We start from the raw sequence: 21,303 nt of genomic DNA, 5'->3' as shown, positions 1-21,303 counted from the left end.
TGTGGATAAATTGGGACACCTGTGTACTGTTGGTGGAGTTGTGTACTGATTCAATCTTTCTGGAGAGCAATTTGAAACTATATACAAATATCTGTATCCCAAAGCAGTAATAAAAATGTGTAAAGGACTTACAAGTACAAAAATATTTATAGTGGCCCCTATCATGGTGACAAAATACTGAAATTTAGGGGACACCTATCAATTGGGAATGGCTGAATAAGTTATGGTATATGAATATAATGGAATATTATTGTGTAATATGAAATGATGAATAGGAATATTTTAGAAAATGTGGAAAGACTTATACAAACTGATGAAAAGTGAAACAATCAGTACCAGGAGAACATTGAATACAGTATCAGCAACATTGTGCAATGATAAACTATGAATGACTCAGCTCTTCTGAGCAGCACAATGTTCTAAGTAAGACAAGTACAAAGGAGTCACAAAGGAGAGTGCTATCCAACATCCTGAAAAAGAAATGGTGGAATCTGAATGCAGATCAAAGCATACTTTCTTCATTTTATTCTTTTTCATGCTCCCCCCCCCTTTTATCTGTTTCTTCTTTTCACAACTGTGACTAATATGGAAATTTTTTCATGATAGCCCATATATAACTTTTATCAAATTGCCAGCTATATTTCAGGAATGGAAGAGAGAAAAATCTGGAACTCAAAATTTTATAAAAATAAATGCTAACAATTGTCTTGACAGGTAATTAGGGAAACATACTATTAGAAATTAAGATTTTCTCATGTTTTGAGGCAGCACAAACAATATTTAGAAGTTTCTAAATGATAGTCCTGATAATGGAAAGGCAGTTGATATGATAGTGAATGATAGTTTTCTATTCTATCCAGAAAATCCCCTGAAAAGGAGATTCCACAAAGTCTCTTGCTTACTGGAATGGGTAAAAGGACTCTGGAACAAATTACAAAGTTCTCACAGAAACTTATCTTCATATTCTTATAATTCCTTCTGGGCCTATTATCACTAGAAACAGATGACCTGCTCACCATAATCATTCATATGTTTTGGATGATTATCGTCATCTCCCCTGCCACCTCTTATTTCTCTTCTCAAACCTACCGCAATGTGATTAGAATTTTCTTATATGGCAAATTTCCCAAAACTGTTTATTGTAATTGTTGCTTTCCTTCGGGTCTTCTACAAAGTTCCTTATCTGTGGTACTATATAATGAATATATTGAAAGTCAAATGTAACAATGTATACATGTCATCTACCTATATAGTAATAATAATAATAATGATGATGATGATGATGTTTGTCCTTCATTCTAGAAGAAGATAATGACATCAGGGAGATGATGCCTTGACAAGCACATGAATTTTATTTGAGTGAGGAATGCTCTGCTAAGTTACCAATCTCACTTTATCCTCCAGAGTCAGATATGAATTAGTAAAACTGGGGATAGCCCTGGATTTGAGGCAAGCAGGGTTAAAGTAAAGTAACTTGCCCAAGGTTACACAGCTAGTAAAGAGGTCAAGAGGCTGAGGCTGGATTCAAACTCCTGTCTTTCTGACTTCAAGGCTGGTGTTCTATCCATTGTGCTACCTAGTTGCCTTATATACATATACGTATACATATGCATATAAATATGTAATATATATATATATATATATATATATATGTATATAAATACCTCCTAGGAATTGTAGTCTACTATTCCTTTATATCGGACAACTAGGTGGCACAGTGGATAGAGTCAGGAGGACTTGAGTTCAAATGTGACTTCAGACACTTACTAGCTGTGACCCTGGGCAAATCAAACTCTTTTGCCTTAGTCTCCTCAGTGAAGAATGAGCCAGAAAAGGAGATGGCAAATCACTCCAATATTTTTGCCAAGAAAACCCAAGCTGGGGTCATGAAGAGCTGAATGCAACTGAACAAAAACCACCCAAATTCCTTTATATCTTTGGCCATCCACTGACAATTTAGTCATCCCACAGTCATAACTTTTCTGTTTTCCTGTCCATAGAAATTTCTTCCGAGTTTGCTTATTCCTGATTCCATAGCTGTGGTTCTTGACAATAAGCATTTATTGATCACTTATCATATGCTAGGTCCTATGTTAAATTTTGGTGACACAAAGAAATTCAAAAGACAGCCCCTGCCTTCATGATACTCAGAATCCAATGGAAGAGATAAAAGGCAAGCAAATATGTACAAATAAAGACATATAAGATTAATAGAAAATAATTAACAGAGGGAAGGCATTGAAATTAAGAAGGTTATTTTGGAAAGGCTTTCCATAGAAGGTGACATTTTAACTGGAACTTGAAGGAAGCAGGGAGGTAGAGATGAGCGGGGAGAGTACTCCAGGTATGGAGGATAGCTAGAGACAATGTCAGGAGCCAAGAGATGGGTTATCTTATTCTGAAAACTTCATGGAAGTTATCATAAGTAGGCCAAAGAGTACTTGGCAGGGAGTAAAGTGAAAGAAGACCGGAAAAGGGGGAAGGGCTTTAAATATCAAAGTGAGCCTTTTGTATTGGTGGTATAGGGAGCCATTGCACTTTATTGAATATGGGGGTGACATGGTAGGATCAGTGCTTTGGGAAAAATTACTTTTGCAGATGAATAGAAGATGGACTGCAGTAGGAAGAGACTTGTGACAGGCAATTGAAAGGCTGGAAGTTAAATTGCACTTTAATTTAACTTTCCCCAAGATGGAATGTTAATCATTTTTATTTTCTTGAGCATGATCGCTTGATAAAGTTGAAATTGGGAGTACCCAACCAGCTCTAATCTAATCTAGCATCATATTTATCACACTGCTGATATGTATAGGCTTGAAATTTTCATCAATGAAATGAATATTTAGGGACTGACACTTTTGCATTTCTAAGAATGTTATTGTTCATCTTTCAATTTTGAAGAGGACCTATGACATCATGGGTGATGTCTTCACTTGTGTGTGAATTAGATTTAAGTGAGGCAGTCATAAGCCTCTCTTTCTTTTCCTGAGTCAAGAAAATTCAGTGGCTGGACAAAACTCAAGAAAATTGGTTCTGATCCAGGATGCCATGGATAACTATGGTGTCTTCAATTCCTGACCAGGCTTTAAGTGCTTTACAGTTTCTGCTTTAACTGCCTTCATGGCCATTGGAACAAATTGTTCTCATCCTCCCATTTGGGCAAGGAAGTCTTTACCTGTTTGGGGTAGACATTTCTCTCACTCAATGATAGGTTTGAAGACTTGTTGGTTAGTTCCCCAACTACTGAGACAGTTTCACTGGGTGAGGCCACTGCACATGCTAGAGCTTCTAAGAACCACAGGGGAAAGTTGGGTAAGAGGCGAACAGCAAAGGCAGATGGATGAGCAACCCTGAAAAGATCTCAGCAAGCCCTCACATCCGAGGGGCTAGTGCTCCCTGAGCAATTAATTAGAATAGTAACTATTAGCTTTTATATGATATTTTTATACAGATAGTTAAGTGGCACAGTAAATAGAGTGCTGGGCTGGAGTCAAGAAGACCAAAAGTAAATTAAGACACTTTGCAGCTGAATGGCCTTAAACAAGTCACTTAACCACTGTCTGCCTCAGTTTCCAAGAATTCTAATAGCATCTATCTCACAGAGTTGTTGCAAGGAAAAGATGAGAAAACATTTAAAGGCCTTAGCAAGGTAGTCACATAGTAATTATTAATAGCCATTAATAAATACTTCTTCCCTTACTCCTTTCTCCTCTTCCCTTCTCCTCTTTCTTCTCCTCCCTTCTCCTCTTTCTTCTCCCTCCCTACCTCTTTCATTTGTCCCTTTCTGAATTCCCTTTCCACCTTCCCTCCCTCTCTTCCTCCCTCCTGTTACAAAACACTTTCACATATGTCTCTCATTTGAAGCAGTATAGAACAATGGAAAGAACATTAGTTTTAAAGTCAGATGGCCTGCTTTCAAATTTGAGCTCTTCTATTTGTTTCATTATATTTCTCAGGCATTCATTCAACCTTTCTAGCCTTCCGTTTCCCTATCTATAAAATTAGGGATTTTGAAGTAGATGAACTTTATGATCCCTTTTAGCTCTGAGTCTGGGATCTATCCCTGAAGAAACTGAGACTCAGAGAGGTTAATTGATTTCCATAGAATTATATACATTAGTGTGCTGGTAAATGTTTAACAACTCACTTTCCCCTCTCAAAAACTGTATGTAGGACAGACTTTTCAATTTAATCTGCATTATTAATATTCCCTCTTTCACTTTCTTAAGTATAGACTATCAACAAAACAATTAAATCACATTCTGATTTGTAGCATTTGCTCTTTTCTGAGGTGTCAGTGCTCATGTTGAAAATTTAACAAGCGGCTCTCACCCAAGCTGGTTGGAGCTGGCTCGTGTTGGCTCTGGCACAACTTTTAAAAGGCAAAGGCTTGATCCAAATTTATGTCATCTGATTCCTAAGTCTTGTGCTTTTTCTAATCAGAGAATTTCAGAGAATGGATTGTCTACCATGTACCTGAGCAAGAAAGAATTCCTTCTTCAACATTGCTCATCAGTGGTCATTCTGCTTTTGTTTGAAAAGCTTCAGCAAGGGGCCTCATTGCTTCTAGAGGTATCTCATTCCATTTTTGGCTGGCTCTCGTTGTTTAAAGTTTTTCCTCCTATTGAGCCAAAATCTGTGTGTCTGCAGGCTTTTATCCACTGCTTCTTATTTTGTCTTCTGGGGCAAACTGGAACAAGTCTAGTTTCTCATTGCCATGACAGCCCTTCAGAGACTTGGAAACAGCTATTGTGTTCTTCCCCTTTCCTTCTCTTCTTCAGATTAAACATTTCCAGTTCATTCAGTTTGTATTCAATGATAACATGTCCAGTCACTTGCCATGCTAATCACTTTCCTCTGGATGACACTCAATTTCAGTTCAATTAAAAAAATATGACATACAGAGTATAGAGTGGAGGGATTCATCATGGAATCAGTCATCCCTGAGTTCAAATCTTCCTTCTGATAAAGACTGCATAACCTTGGGAAAATTCATCAAGGATTTGTTAGACACCTTCTGTTTGCCAGACATTGCGCTGAACTCTGGGAATACTTACAAAGGTAAAAGACAGTCCCTGCCTCCTTAGGAGCCCACAATCAAATGGAGGAGACAGCACACAGCCAATGGACCAGAAGACATATGCAAAAAATAATAAGCAGGCAAAGGACGGCATTGTATGAAAGGAGATCCTTCATACTTAGTTCATACTTAAGCACAAAACTTGGATAGGTGGTTCAGGATAGCATGTCAGGCCTGAAGTCATGAAAACTCATTGATTTCAAGTATGACCTCAGATACTCTGTGTGACCCTGCATAAGTCACTTAACTCCATTTGCCTCAGTTTCCTCATATGTAAAATGAGCTGGAGAAAGAAATAGTCAGCCATTCTAGTAGTTTGCGAAGAAAAGCCCAAATAGGGTCGTGAAGAGTTGAACAGATTGAAAAAAACAGCAGCAGGGATGTACGATCAACAAAGTCAATATGAGGCATTTTGAGAAGGAAAAGAGGATTTTGTCAATTAACTTTCTAAAATGTAGGGTACTAAAAAACCCTTTCTGCTCTTCTTAAGATGACTCTTAGGGCTACTCTTTATTTTTGTGTAAATCAAGCTTCTTAATTTTCAATGTTTGCACATGAAAATAAGCTGAGATGCCATCTATGTCTTGATACTGTGACCTAATTATGACATTTGATAATGAATACTTTTCCATTTGCTTCTTTAGAGTCACTCAAGAAAAGTAAAATTCCTCCATGATTACCAACGGGAATTCTACTTTTTCAAATGGATCTCACTTTGTTCCAATGGATTATTCTTTTAAAAAAATTAAATATAAATCTTATTAAGAAGTTTTCTAAACAACCACTTGAGCCTCTGGCTAACCCAAATTTCATAAGTGGGCAAAAATAATGTGATATTTTCATTGTTTCCTCTAAGTGTCTTGAACTTTCGTGGTTTCTTCTGCACACCACTGGTGCTCTCTCTTCATTTAATTCATAAAAAATCTTGAAACTTATCTTATTTTGACTCTTTCAGCCCGTGGCTGGGAATGTACTAAGGACAGATGTGGAGAAGTAAGAAATGAAGACAATGCTTGTCATTGCTCAGAGGACTGCTTGGCCAAAGGAGACTGTTGTACCAATTACCAAGTTATTTGTAAAGGTATGTATTTTTCTCTTTCTCTGGTCCTCTTCAAATTTGGGAGAACAAACACTGGACATAATCCAGGAGAAAATGAATTTTATTGCCTTGGATCCTAGTTTGGGAATATGAGAAGAAATAACCACTTCCCTCTGTTTTGCCACTGAAAAGTAAAGGGGATATAAAATAGAATTTGATAATTATGTGTAGTTCTGCTACCGAAAACACAAGGCAGGGGGAAAAAAATTCTTGACTTGAAATAAACCAGGCCCTGGATTTGAATTCCATCTCTAATACTAAATAGCTGTGTGACCAGAACCTCAGTCTCTCATTTGTAAAATGGCAATAATTATATTATTTGTGTTACATATTTCACAGGATTATCATGAGGATCAAATGAATATGTAAAGCATTTTGTAATTGTGAAAATGCTAAAGAAATATATCAGTTAATTTTAATGTTAGATGACTTTTGGTAACAAACAGGCAGACCACCCCCCCACTTTTAAGTGATTTTCTTGGAGAAGATAACTGGAGTTTATGAGTCCTGATTTCTTGGTCCAGTCTTAGTTCTCTGTTTCTTCTTTGCCTCCATGAGCTTGGAAACTAGAAAAGGCTGGGATGCTGTCACCTGGGGACCAGTTTAGCTTAACTCAGAGGCTTCTCACCAGGATGAACTACTGCCATGTGAAAATTTCTTTAAAATTTTTTCTTGGTCACTCCAGTTGATAAAAACTTTCCTTTGAAGGGATGTAGGGTTTAGCAGAATTTGTATCTATGGAGAACATACTTATGCCAACATAATCTTGCATATTCTAAATACCACATAGAGTTCCTTCTTTGAGAGCAAGAAGAGTGATTCATTAATATTAGATGCATTTTAAAGGTCTACCCTATTTCAAGGGATGTAGTTTTTCAGGCCTGCAGTCAGTAGCTAAGTTCTCACTGACCCTGGCAGGTTTACAAGAGGACTCTTTACATAGGAACAATTTTTCTCAAGGTTTGGTCACAAACTTTTCCTTCAGCACTGGACATGTGATTTTTGTTTGCCTTTAGAAAAGTGGTACAAGACAGACAGCTTTTGATAGATTTTATTTTCTGCAAGAAAAAAAATCTCTTCATCTGAGTCCTTCTCTAGATGGGGAATGGGGGTGGGATGTGGAACTGAAGGGGAAAAACTTTTTTTCATATCTCTGCCCTCAGATTTAGGCAGCAGGCACGGTATAGCTTAGAGAAGAGAGAAGGAGGGTTAGACCTGGAAGGCTGTATGTCTTTGAACAAGGCCCATAATCTCTCTTAAAGTGCAGATGGTGATAATTATGCTTTATCCTTCACTGGATGTTATGAGAGTCTAATGAAAGCATGGATGTCTACATGTGGGCATTGTACCTCTAATGTACTCTAATGTACAATAATAATAATAATTCCTTTTTCTGGTCCAGACCATGCTTTCATTGAGATATAAAATTCCTTATTAGGTATGCATTGCATACCAATGTAAATAGTACTGGCCCTACAACTTTGAATCTGAGAAAACTGCCAGAGTGAAGGAAAGGTTAAATGACTTGCCTAGGATCATGGGGCCAGCATATCAGAGGTGGGATTTAAACCCAGGCCTTCCAAAATTTGAGGTCACTACATTATTCAGTATGCTGTGCTGCCTTAATAATATTACAAATAGCTTATATTTTTATAGTACCTTAGGGAATACAAATCAGGTTATTTATAACTACAATGAAATAGTGAAGAGAATATCTCCAATTTTCAGGTAAAGAAACTGAAGCTTAGTAAAGTTAAGAAATTTAGTGAAGTCCTCAAACTCCTTGACACTTTTTTGCGAACATTTCTTTTTCCTTTATTATTAAGCTCCCTAGGAATGAAGAAGACAGGTGGCAAAGTGGAAAGAGCTTCAGGTCTGAAGTCAGGAAGGCCTATGTTCAAATCCAGCCTTAGACATTTGCTAACTTTGTCACCCTGGGCGAGTCATTTCTCCTTGTTTGCCTCAGTTTCCTCATCTTAAAATAGACTGGTAAAGGAAATGACAAATCTCTTCAGTATCTTTGCCAAGAAAACCCAAATGGGTCAAGAAGAGTCAAATATGACTGAAATGACTGGACAATAACAAACCAAAGAGCTCCTTAGAAGCCAGATTTTCATCCTAACAATTTTTTTCCTACCTCCCAGTATAGGATTTGTATGTAAGCTCCTTTAGGTCAAGGACTATTTCTTACATTTTTGTCCCTGTTGTAGGAGTTTAATAAATATGCCTTTGGACTGGTTAAATGAATTAGTTGAATTTGGATAGACTAGTCAGGACTTTGAACCCAGGATTTTGAACTTCAGGTTCAATGTTTTTTTCTGTTTCCAATAAACTGTTTTTTAATTAAAGGGTTTTATTCAGATTCTAAGATCTCAGAGCTCTAAATAATAACTTTTATGCTGACAGTCTTCTAACTATCAACTTTATAAATATTTTGCTTATCTTAATCTGTTAAATTTGAATTGTAGATTGTATTATATAGGAACACAAGTCTAGACTTAGTACTAAATTTATATATTGTACCACCCCACAACCTCTAGCAACATGCTATGTAGGAAAACATGCTAGTGAGGACAAAGGGGAATCATGACAGCAACAACATAGGGTCAATATCCTCATATTATAATTAAGGAAACTGAAGTCCAGGGAGGTTAGGTACCCACATAGGTGGCAGTAAATGACAGAACTGGGATTTGAATCTCCGTCTCCTGATTGCAAATGAAGACAGTTACAATGTTCATTTTGTACTTGTGTCCCTACCATCTACCTGTTAATTGATTGATGTGCATTTTTTTGTTGTTCAGTCATTTTGGTCATGTCTGACTTTTTTGTGACCCCATTTGGGGTTTTCTTAGCAAGGATATCAGAAGGGTTTGCCATTTCCTTCTTCAGTTCATTTTACAGATGAGGAAATTGCCACAAACAGGGTTAAATGACTTGTCCAGGGTCACAAAGATAGTGACTGAGGTCACATTTGAACTTAGGTATTCCTGACTCCAGACTCAGTATCCACTGTACTATCTAGCATTTATAGCAACATACATAGTTGTAGAAAAAAAGGGGGGGAATCATGACAGCAACAATAGATCTTTTTTTCTTTCACCTGAGGGAATAGGAAGACTTTTATCCCAGACATTGTTAACTTATTCATCTTGGAGAGGTATCATGTTATAATAAAAAGAGCTCTGGACCTGAAATCAGAGGCTCTGAAAGTTATGGACAAAGTGAATGACCTTGGCCACCCTCTCTCAGCCTTCCTTATCTATGACATGAGTAGTTTGTACTAGATGAACTCCCACATCCTTTCCAGCTCTAAGTTTGTGATTCTGCTGACCTTTGATCCCATCACTTTCTTCCTCTTTAAAAAAATAAATTTAGTATTTTATTTTTCCCTGTTTACATGTAAAAAACAATTTTAAAAATTCATTTTTAAAACTTTGAGTTCCAAATCTCTCCCCACCTCCTGCTCCAACCCCCCCCCATTTAGAAAGAAAGCAATTTGATGTAGGTTATAAATGTGTAGTCAGATCCCAAGACTTTCAAAATGCTTCTACGTTATCATTCAGGCTCAGAGAGGAACTCTTAGATTCATATCTCCTGGAATTTTCTTTATTATGCCTGTTCTCTGACACCCCAGACTCAGGCACTAGCTAGGTGTCATGAACTTATTTTTAGATTAGCCACACCTATCCAGGCACAAAATAGATTATAGATCTTGGAATTGCTCATTTTTGACTCTGAATGAAATGTGTGGCTATACTCACCATAAAGTTTCCCATTTCTTTTTATAGGGGAGTCCCATTGGGTGGATGATGATTGTGAGGAAATAAAGGCACCAGAATGCCCTGCTGGGTAAGTAAAATTTATGTGTGTGTATATGTATATATATATACATATATATATGTATATATATATATACATATATATATATTTGAAGTAACATTATCTGTTAGAATATTGATAAAGCAAATAGATGGATAAACAGAAATGATGAAGCTCAAGGATTAGGGAGGGCATACAAATAAAGAACACACTTTTGTTGGATTCTTGATGTATGATTTAAAGTCCTGGCTCTGTCACTTACTATCTGTGTGACCCTGAAGAAGTCTCTTTAGCACTCTGGGCCTTTAGCCTTGAATTTGGTAAAAATGAAGAGTTTGGACTTGATAATCCATAGTATTCCATTCAGCTTTTGAGTTGATGAGTTCACCTCCAGCTTGACTACAGGAGAATAATAACAAACTAATCAAAGGTTAAAATCCATCTTCATTTTATTAAATGATTAGTTTTCTTTTTAAAATCAAAACTATTATTTATTTGTTTTTTCAACAACATGCAACTATAGTTTTCACCAATAATTTTTGTAAGCTTTTGATTTGTAAGGTTTACATTTTTCTCCCTTCCTCCCTTCCCTGCCTCTATCCCCTAGCAGAAAGCAGTCTAATAGAGGTTCTATGTGTGTAATTTTGCTAAACAGAGATAATGATTAGTTTTCTTGTGTGCATCTGAAGATAGCAATAATGATGATGATGATGATGATTATTTTAGATTTCCAAAGTACTTTGCATATATTCTTATATCTTTTCAACCATCCTTCAGGGAAGGTGCTTCATTCCCATTTTACAGCTGAGGAAACTTAGGGTGACAGAAGTTAAGTTACTTGCCCAAATAAAAATATTTAGCAAATATCTATGACAGGATTTTAACTCTGTTCTTCATGAATTCCAAGTCTGTACAACTTATATCCACCATGTTGCATATTAACTAATTTTATAGGAGGTCTGAGCAACAGGGAGGAAGGAAGGAAATCCTCCTGGTGAAGATATTGCAGTGATCCCCTTTGGAGTGTTGCAGTTCTCTATCATTCCACTGCAGAAATTCTACTTACCAAGAGGAGAGTTACAAATAGATACAGTTAATATACTAAACCACTGAGGCATTTTGTCTCTGTGAACTTCCAGACTTTGGTGATCCATTCATATGTGGTCAACATAGAACCATCACTTCTTCTTTAAATAAACACTATTGCAATTGTAATGATAGATTATTTCACATATTGCTTTATGTAGTGGAAGGTGATCAATAAATAGAAACAACATGATACTATGGAGAGGATGTTGGGTGTTGAGTTGGGATACTTGGGATTCAAACATTTATGAGCTGTAGGACAAGTCATTTAATTCCCAAGTCTTAATTTCTTCATCTGTAGATAATAATATGCATACTAGTCATTTCACAGAATAATTATTATGAAACTACTTTGTAGATCTTAAAAGTAGATCTATATAATAATACACACATAATACAAAATGACTGGATATTATTATTTTGTTTCCATTGGTGATTTTCAGGAATGTAGGGAACTCCCCTAGAGAAAATGCCCTCTACCAATGTAAGTCAGCAATTGTTCTGTTGCTTGTAGACCTAAGGAGTAGCATGGATCTCTAAAAGTTTGTTCAGAGTTACACAACTGGTGTGGCAGGGCCTGACCTTGGGTTTCCCTGACTCCATAGTTGTTTCTCTGGCCCACCATATCTCATCATTATTAATGATAACATTATTTGTTGATGGGTTAACTCTGGAAAGTTGTGACAATTTTACTAAATGTATTTTAGGCCAAGAGCCCACAATTGAGAAACTTGGTTGCTGTGTTTATTTTATGAACATCAGGGAGTGATGTGTACTTCATTGTGGGATTTTGAAGAGAGTTTTTGAAATGAGTGTGACCTTCAGTTCTTGAATGTTAAGCCCGTGAAGTAAAAATTCTGGCAGATAATTGGAAGGATAATGGCTTTGTGTACTGGCCTAGCAATGGCCTGTATGTGCTTGTTGTTCAAGGAACCAGTCTAGCTAATCTTGAAGAGGGTCATCTCCTGTTTGGCTATCTATGGTAACAAGGTTTGGGACTTTGTTTTGTTCAAAGTAAGTCTTGAAGACTATCTAACAAACTAACACTTTACAAACCTTAAAGCACTATATAAATATTAGTTATTGTTTTCTCCTGAGTCATGGGTGAGGTGATAGATAGTTTGATCAGAATTTGTGAAGGGACTTTTTCATGCTGTTGAAATCACAGACCCCTGCAAGATTGAACAGAAAATCATTTACATACATGGTAGAACCTTGTTGGCCTAGTGACTAGAGAGTCAATCTTGGAGCCAAAGATTAGGGTTTGATGGTTACTCTCTATATGACCCCCTAGACATGCTATTCAACCTCTCAATAACCTAGACAATTCTTTAAGACTAGACGTTTCAGAGAAGGTGCCAGCTTGCATTATATCAAAGAAGATTCTTCACTATTAGATTCTCTATCCCTGTAAAAATACAGTACTGGTTCATCCATACTCGAGCATATACATAAACCCAGTGAACTAAATTGACCACTGATTAGATTTTATTCTTAGGTACTAAAAAATCTGATCTAATATTGTTAACCCAAAAGGTATATGTTATTGCTGGCTCCTAATACCACTTTTCTTCTTTCTTTCTTTCTTTCTTTCTTTCTTTCTTTCTTTCTTTCTTTCTTTCTTTCTTTCTTTCTCTCTTTCTTTCTCTCTCTCTTTCTTTCTTTCTTTTCCTTTCTTCCTCTTTCTCTTTCTTTTCCTTTCTTCCTCTTTCTCTTTCTTTCTTTTCCTTTCTTCCTCTTTCTCTTTCTCTTTCTCTTCCTCCCTCTCTCTCTCTCTCTCTCTCTCTCTCTCTCTCTCTCTCTCTCTCTCTCTCTTTTGAGACAATTGGAGTTAAGTAATTTGTCCAGCTAGTAAGTGTCTGAGGTCAAATTTGAGTTTCTTCATCAAGAAAATCTCAAAGAATCTCAAAGGGGGTTACATAGAGTCAGAAACAAATGAAAAACTTAGCACCAACAACTGAAAGATTAGATGACTGACCCAACATCATGTAGTTAGCATATGTGAAAGGTTGGACTCAAACCCAGGCCTTCCTAACTCTGAGGCCAGCTTTCCTGCTGCTGTTTTCTCTGTAATCTTTTTTGCATAGCAGTGCAAATATACTTTTCTTTGAGGAGGGTGAGTATTCTCTGGAATTCTCCCACTGGGATGGTTTGCTTTTTTTTTGGCTGTCACAATTCATCCAAGTCAGTACTCCAGTTATTTTTTTAAAGTAGTCTTCAATTAATCTAAAACATTTGATTTGAATATTAGGTTTCATCTTGAATAATTGTTTCTCTGTCTTGTGGTCTTTTTGGATCCTTTGTGGACTCACAAAGGCATAATTTGTGGTCAATTAAGACCTTCTTCAAGGACTAGGTGAGAGGGAAAGAATCAATCACTGAGCTTCTCTGGGTCCATAACAATGTAGTCATAGATTTAGGATTGGAAGGGACCTTGGAAGTTTTCTGATCCAGCTTCTCATTTTATAGATCAGGAAACAGAGGCCCAGAGGAGTCTGGTTTTTTTGCCCACCATCCAAGGGATAGCAAATAGAGGTCACAGAATTCAAGTCCAGCTCTTCTAAATGCAGCCTTTTCCCTTGTGCCATACTTGACTTTAGATAAGGAGTTAAGTTGTAAATGATTTCTTGAGGGACAATCCTTACTTTTTCATTTCTGCCTCTTTAGTAATACACAGTGTTCGTAAAGAAAGTGATGGAATTCATATCTCTAATGCCAAATGTTTTGTTGTTAAAAGGTTTGCTCGTCCTCCGTTAATCATCTTCTCTGTGGATGGCTTCCGTGCATCCTACATGAAGAAAGGGAGCAAAGTTATGCCTAACATTGAAAAACTAAGTAAGAAATTTTATCGTATCTTCACATCCTCCACCTGTATAGCCTACATTTAAACAATTTCCAGGTGATCCTTTAGATGGACAGGATTCTTCTTAATCTATGTTTGTACAATGAAAGGACTTTGCTATCTTTTGATTTAAGTACCTATAACTTATAAATATATGATAAAGTAGAAATGGCGTGCATTAATCCTTAGTAGTTTTGTGAGAAAGTTTGTAAAAAGGCCTTTTAAGAGAATATGCAAAAGGGAATTGTCCCCATTTTCTTAATGAATGAATGTTTTTCTATTTTTAACATCTACAATTGTGTTTTCAGGATCTTGTGGCACACATTCTCCTTACATGAGACCTGTCTACCCTACAAAAACCTTCCCTAATTTATATACCTTGGCAACTGTAAGTTTTTTTAAAAAAGATATATTTAATATATTCAAAGGAAGCATTCACTCAGCTAATTTAAAAATATGTTTTTAAGAATTGCTAATTATGTTGAAAGAGAAGTTAGCATGCTTTCAAACTTTATTCTTTCATCTGATTCATAGCAGTGAAGTAGTTTTTAACGTCTTATATTTATCCCTTTTTCTTCACTCACATTTACTTTGATTTTAAATGCTAAAACAAGTGTACCAAGTATATCGGTTTGTTAGAAGAAAAAATTTGTTAGTGAAAAATAATTTTTATTAGGAATAAGTGTGATATTCAGTTTTTCAAACCTAGCAGGCTCTATTGCTTGTCCTCTGAGTTTGAGGTTCAATTATATTTTTCTAACTGTATAATGAGAATTTTAATTATTTCTTAAGATTCAGTCACGTGCCAGTTTCATTATTTCTTTGTGGTAGATGGAATGGAGTAATGATATAGTAAGGAAAAGAGAGTTAGAAGGGAGAAGAGACTTTAAAAGGAAGTAAAAAATTGTTAGACTAAACTTCAAAATTTAGGAGCTAAATGCTTATGTTCTAATCCATGGCTTTCACATTGCTTAATAAGTCCTATTTATCACCCTCTTCAATAAAGAGTATTTAATAAAGTATATCATTATTCTTAAATTTATAATGTATTTTAAAATTATTGTTCTATACAAATCTACAAGTGAGAGCCAATATTTCTATTTATAAATAGGTAATTTGAGTCTTAGTATACATATAAATATGTTGATGTATTCATATATATGGGCACATATTTTTATATGTGTGTACATGCACACATATAGATATAAATATATATATAGACATGTGTGTTCACACAAAATATAACTTTCTTAAGTAGTATCTTTTGAATTAGCATTATTCCTAATTTTTTTGCATATTGATAACATTTTACTAATATATATATATATATTTTTTGCTTAGGGACTTTATCCTGAATCACATGGAATTGTTGGCAATTCAATGTATGATCCTGTATTTGATGCTACTTTCCACCTGCGAGGACGAGAGAAATTTAATCACAGATGGTGGGGAGGTCAACCTGTAAGTTTGATTTATTGCTGTGCTTTTGAAATTTTGATTTTCTTTGGCTCAGTCTGTGATTTGCATAATTTTGGGAAATCCCATAATGGAAACACTGTCCAAGTGAAAGCATCCCATTTGTGTCTGACTCTGTGTGATTTCTTTTTGGGGTTTTCTTTGCAAAGATACTGGAGTGGTATATCATTTTCTTCTCCAACTCATATTACTGATGAGGAAACTGAGACAAAAAGGGTTAGATGATTTGTCCAGGTTCACACAGCTAATAAGTGTCTGAGGCCAGATTTGAACTTAAGAAGCTGAATCTTTACTGATTCCAGTCACAGCACCCTATGCACTGTGCTACCTAGCTACCTGAAATCAAAGTACAAGGTGTCTATTTGACTTTCAGTAAAAACTTTCCTTATTGACTTGAGTTCTGTATGACCCATTTGGTTTAACAGAAATAAATTAACACACATATCTCCATGAATCTCTTACATTTATCCCTTTTTTCTTCACTCACATAGCCACTGTCCTATTTCTGGCCTTTATACTATCACATCCATCTATTGCAGTATTCTAAATGGGCTCCTCTCTTCCATCTTCCATTTTCTGCCTTCTCCAATCAATCTTCCACTTGGCTGCCAAAATAATCTTCCTAAAACAAAAATCGTGTGACCATGTCACTTTCTTATTTGAGAATTCATTGGGCACTTTATCATTGACTCCCTCTTGCCTCTAAGATAATCTTAATAATTCCTCCTCAATCTTACTTTTCAGAATTATTTTATATAATTCATTTTCATGTACTTTAAATCTGTCCAAGTTTATTCCTCGATATCAGCATTCTGCTTCACAATTCTAACATTTGTACAGGTTCTACTCCAAATCTAGAATGCATTTAGGATTACAGGATTGCATATATCAGACTGAAAGGAATCTTCTCCATCATTTAAAACAATCCCATCATTTCACATATGAGAAAATGAAAACCAGAGAAATTAAGGGGGTTGTTTAAGGTCAGTTAAATCATTCTCCAGTCGTGTCCAACTCTTTGTGACCCCATTTGGTGTTTTCTTGGCAAAGATACTAGAATGGTTTGCTTGTTTAAGGTCACAAGGGAGTAACTCGGAGTTGGGATTTAAACTCAGGATGTCTGAATCCAAATTCAGTATGCAGTCTATACTTCTTATTCGATACTGCCTCATAGAACCAATCCTTGGATCTGCTGGCTCATGCAGGGGACAGAGTACTGTTCTTGGGGTCAGGAGGATGGGAGTTCAAGTTCAGCCTCAGACTTGTGGCTGTTACTAGCTGTATAACTTTGGGCTAGTCACTTAACTCTTATTGCCTCACATCCAAGGCTATCTCCAATTGTCCTGATTCATATCTGACCACTGGACCCAGATGACTCTGGAAGAGGAAGTGAGACTGTCATTCCAATCCAATTAATGTGTTTGTCATGACATCACCTCCCTGATGTCATGTTCTTTTTCTAGAACTAAGGACAAATATCATTTTCCTTTAAGGCTCAATTCAGGTGCCACCTCCACCAGGAACCATCTTCTAATCCTTCTAATCAAAATAAATGTAAAATGTCGATTTTCCACTAAAAAAGTAGGTGATGTAAGATCTTCCTATTTACTCATGTTCAATTATTTACTTCATTTCAATGGATTTTCTGATTCTACCATCTTTATTATACTCAAAAGGGACATGATGCCTCAAAGTCAGGATGTTAGTGAAATGTTGTTTATGAGTTGGATTTTTACAGACAAGGTTCATAAAACACTACCATTTAAAAGTCAGTTAAAAACTCTTTCTAAATAGTATTCTGTTAAAACACAACCACTCAGTTTCTTTTCTGACTTCATTGTGGAATCCACACTTGTTTGGGGACATACCAAAGCTAGAGATAAAAGGCAGTTTTATCAAGTTGGGCTTGGTTGCCCCCAGTATTGACATTGTTTCCTTTGGCTTAACATGACTCAGGTAGAAGAGAAGTCATTCTAAGAATTTCTGTAGATGTGGCTATCAGACAAAAGGGTGTAGTATTAACTGAGCAAACAAAATGAGTTCACTATTTCAGCTTGGCTATTCAACACTTCGTGTTTGTCCATTTTCCAAATATTTTTCAAGATGAAAACAAAGGACTATAACTAAATATATCTATCCCTATAGAAATCAAATCCTACATAAAATTTGATTTGTTATTTATGTCATTATCTTGAAGCTAAATGGCTGTCATTTTTAAGTGGATTTATTTTAAGGCAAATTGTACATAATAGATTTGCAATTTTATGTGCAATAATCCTTTTTATTATACTGTATTGTAGAAATGCTCATTTATTCATAAATTAAAAATAAAACAAAATTTTAAAATAACTTTTCATAACAAAATGAATATTCATTCAGCATTAGTTATGTGCAAGATGTTGTGAATACTGTGATGGAAAATAACATCATACCTTCACTCAAATTGCTTACAGACTAATAGATATGACATGTGTGTAAAAACCCCAAGTGGGTCACAAAGAGTTGAATACAACAACAAAATTATATATCAGAGAGAATTTGGTAAAGGGTCAGAAGAGGTCAAAGAATGATTCAGCAAGAATTTATCAAGCTTCTACTTTGTGTAAAGTCCATTCTAGGAGGTCGAGATACAAAGGAAAAATGAAATAATCTCTGCCCTTAAGAACTTTATTTGATCACTTTTCACTGATAGAACCACATGGTGATAAAAGTCAAATTAAAAACAGTAATGTTCCCCAGAATGCAAACTTATTACAAACTGTCCATAACAGTTTCCTGTAGGCAAATTCTGCTACTTCTGCAGCTGTTATTTGAGAAAATAATATTTCTTGTCACCCATCTCTCATCTTCCACTTTCATATTAGCTCATGGTTCTCTTAGGCACTTTTTCCTAAACAATTTTAGGTTTTGATTCAGCTCATTAATGCAATTACTTCCCTTATGACCAATCTTTAGAAGTCTTGCTCTTTTTCATTTTCTAATCCTCAGATTGCTGATCCCATGCTTCTCATAGTCAGAACTGGTAAAACAATAGATTAAATTAGAGGATGCTTCTAATTATGATTCAAGAGTTGGGGGGAAAAATCCCCAAAGAGGTGAAATATTAAGAAGGAGACAGAAAAGAAGAGCAGACAAAAGTTAAAGTAGATATTGCTTTAGGGAAAACGGATGTTAAACTGTCTTGGAACAGCAACTTTTCCCCTAGTTAAACCAAAATTATAACCATATGGGGTTAAGTGGATGAATCTTAGAGAGAACTCTCACAGGCACGCCACTTGAAAGGCTACCAGACAAAACGGTTTCTTCTGTGTTCTTTACTAACAATGTCTGCCCCTTTGCTAAAGAGAATGAATTTCTGATAAATAATCCAAATCAATAGGAGATTGAGGACCCTCGGAGATTTTCATTGATATTTGCAATTCCTTTTCCTTTGCTTAGGGAAGTTTTTTGAATTGAAAAAAGAGAATGAAGATATTTAAAAACTGCATGCCTTGTTCCCCTTTTTAAAGTGAAAGTTGAATGTCAGAGATGTCAAATCAAAATCAATCAATCAGTTAAACTCCATTTTTTAGGTACCAACTGAAAAGGCACTATGAAAAGCACTGGGTTCACAGAGGCAAAAGATAGTCATGCTATTAAGGAGCTCATGATCTATAGGGAGACAAAATACAGGTCTCTCTCTCTCTCTCTCTATCTATATCTATCTATCTATCTATATATACAAGGCAAGCTATATGCAGGATAACTATATAATTATATATATATATATATATATATATGTATATAATCAATAGTGGAAGGGTATTGGAATTAAGAGGGATTGGGGAAGTCTCTCTAAAGAAGGTTGAATTTTAGTTGGGACTTAAAAGAAGACAGAGAAGCCAGTGGTTATTAAAATAATGGTGTTATATTCAAACCTACCCAGACAAATCATATTTCAAATGTTTGCAGTTAAGTCAGCAAGCACTTATGCATCAATATAGAAAGAGTATTGGCTCTAGACTTGAAGTACTTGGGGTTGAATCTCAGCTCTAAATGCTTCCAATGCATGAGACCTTGGGCATGATTTCTAATGAACAGTTACTGCCTTGGGCCCTCTGTTTCCTTATCTGTAAAGTGAGGTCATTGACCTGGTTGACCTTTGAGGTACCTTCCAGGTGGAGCTCTATGAGCCTACAATTAGGAGGGTTGTAGAGGTTCACGAAGGTAACAGGAGAACTCTAGATGAGGCAAGATGTGCCATAGGAAGTGATTCCAGAAAAATTAAAATACCACATGTTGGCAAGTACTGAATTACATAACCCCAAGTCCTTAGGGAATAAAGAAGGAGAATGGATCTCAAGTGTGGAGGACTTCCTGATGATGTGACATATTCATTACAAGAGGCCTCTGAGGTATGACAGTTTTATTAGTCCCATTTATGTTCAGAACATAGCTGAAAGTCATAATTTGAACATAGCTGAAAGCCATGTCTTTAGATAGGTGATATAAAGAGAAAAAGCATCAGGATTAAAACCAGGAAACAAAATTCTATGTATCCCTGGTCTTCAGGTTTTGATTTTACTATTCCAGATAATCATATCTTTGCCCTGGCTGCCCTTTAGGCCTAAAAGACTCTCTCTTCTCATCTTCAATTTTTAGTTTATTTTAGTTTAGTTCTCTCAAATCCCATCTTTTGAAAGAAGTCTTTTTAAATTTCTTTCCTATGTTCCTGGGGGATATATAAAGATCAGTAAATCATCCCTATCATTAAGGATTTTACAATCTAGACAGGAATATGGGTCAGAGGAAGCATGTCCATACACACACACACACACACACATATTTGCACACATTTATGTGTGTATGTGTGTGCGTGTGTGTCCCAAAAGCTATTAAAATTTAAAACTGCATTAGCTCTTTTGGTATATCCTAAATTCATACATGTAAATAAGTAGTTTTCTATATGGATATAAATATATTATTATATATAGATATAAATTTATATTTACATATTTAGATTTGGATAAAAATGAATTTATATAAATATATTTATATCTATGTATGACAATTAAAGATATATGAAAAGACAAAGGCCAATAGAATTGTGTAGGTAGGGGGTAGGGATCAAGGAAAATTTCATTGAGAGGGTAACATTGACTTGGCCTCAAAAAAGAGGCTAATGTGGTATTGTGGGAAAAGTATGTACTTTCAAGTTAAAAGATTTGAATTCAGATCCTGGTTCTTCTACATATTACATATATTACTGAATTACTTTCCATTTCTGGAACTCAGTTGCTTGCCTTATTTGATGAAGGTATTGGACTAGATGGTTTCTGGCTGTTGGAGGCAGTGGAGTAGATAGAATGTTGGACCTGGAGTTTGGAAGAGTAAGTTCAAATCCTGAAAAAAATACTTCCTATACATGTCCCTGAAGGCAAGTTACTTAAACTCATCTGTCTATGTCTTCATCTGTAAAATGAAGATAATATTAGCAACTATCTCAGCATTGCTGTAGGATAAAATGAGATAATATTAATAAAGTATTTAGCAAACTTTAAAGCTAGCATTTATTATTGGGGTTTATTTGATCCTGGAATAGTTAGGATTTAAACTGTTACAGAAATACAAAAGGAACACAAGAAAGATCAAATCGTAGAAGATAGAGAAATGGTTTTGGAGTCAGGATGACCTGGATTCAAATACTGATTTTTTTTGTATATTGGTTTTATGACCCTGAAGAAGTCACTTAACCTTTCAATGTTCCATGAAGTTCTCCAAGATTAAAATATGTAAAAAAAAAATTGCCTATCTGCGTGGTTAGAAGAAATTTCCTAACAGAGAGCTCTTTACACCATTGAAATAATTTATTTTATTCATTTGTTTCAATTGTGTCCAATTCTTTATGGGCCTGTCAAC

General features: G+C 35.6%; 1 protein-coding gene across 5 annotated transcripts in view; it reads left to right on the top strand.

The window, feature by feature from the left end:
* Positions 1-21,303, top strand: part of ENPP2 (ectonucleotide pyrophosphatase/phosphodiesterase 2) — a 174,669-nt gene that overhangs the window by 69,199 nt on the left and 84,167 nt on the right. For all 5 annotated transcript variants that reach the window (XM_074201459.1, XM_074201461.1, XM_074201458.1 and 2 more), the window contains 5 exons: positions 6,036-6,161; positions 9,971-10,031; positions 13,825-13,922; positions 14,238-14,317; positions 15,271-15,390. In XM_074201459.1, coding sequence (XP_074057560.1) covers positions 6,036-6,161; positions 9,971-10,031; positions 13,825-13,922; positions 14,238-14,317; positions 15,271-15,390 — 485 coding nt within the window. The remainder of the gene's footprint in view (positions 1-6,035; positions 6,162-9,970; positions 10,032-13,824; positions 13,923-14,237; positions 14,318-15,270; positions 15,391-21,303) is intronic.

The sequence above is a fragment of the Macrotis lagotis genome, chromosome X, assembly GCF_037893015.1.
Source record: "Macrotis lagotis isolate mMagLag1 chromosome X, bilby.v1.9.chrom.fasta, whole genome shotgun sequence".
NCBI classification, from domain to species: domain Eukaryota; kingdom Metazoa; phylum Chordata; class Mammalia; order Peramelemorphia; family Peramelidae; genus Macrotis; species Macrotis lagotis.
The sequence above is the reverse complement of the archived record's forward strand: the minus strand, read 5'-3'. Positions and strand labels throughout refer to the sequence as shown.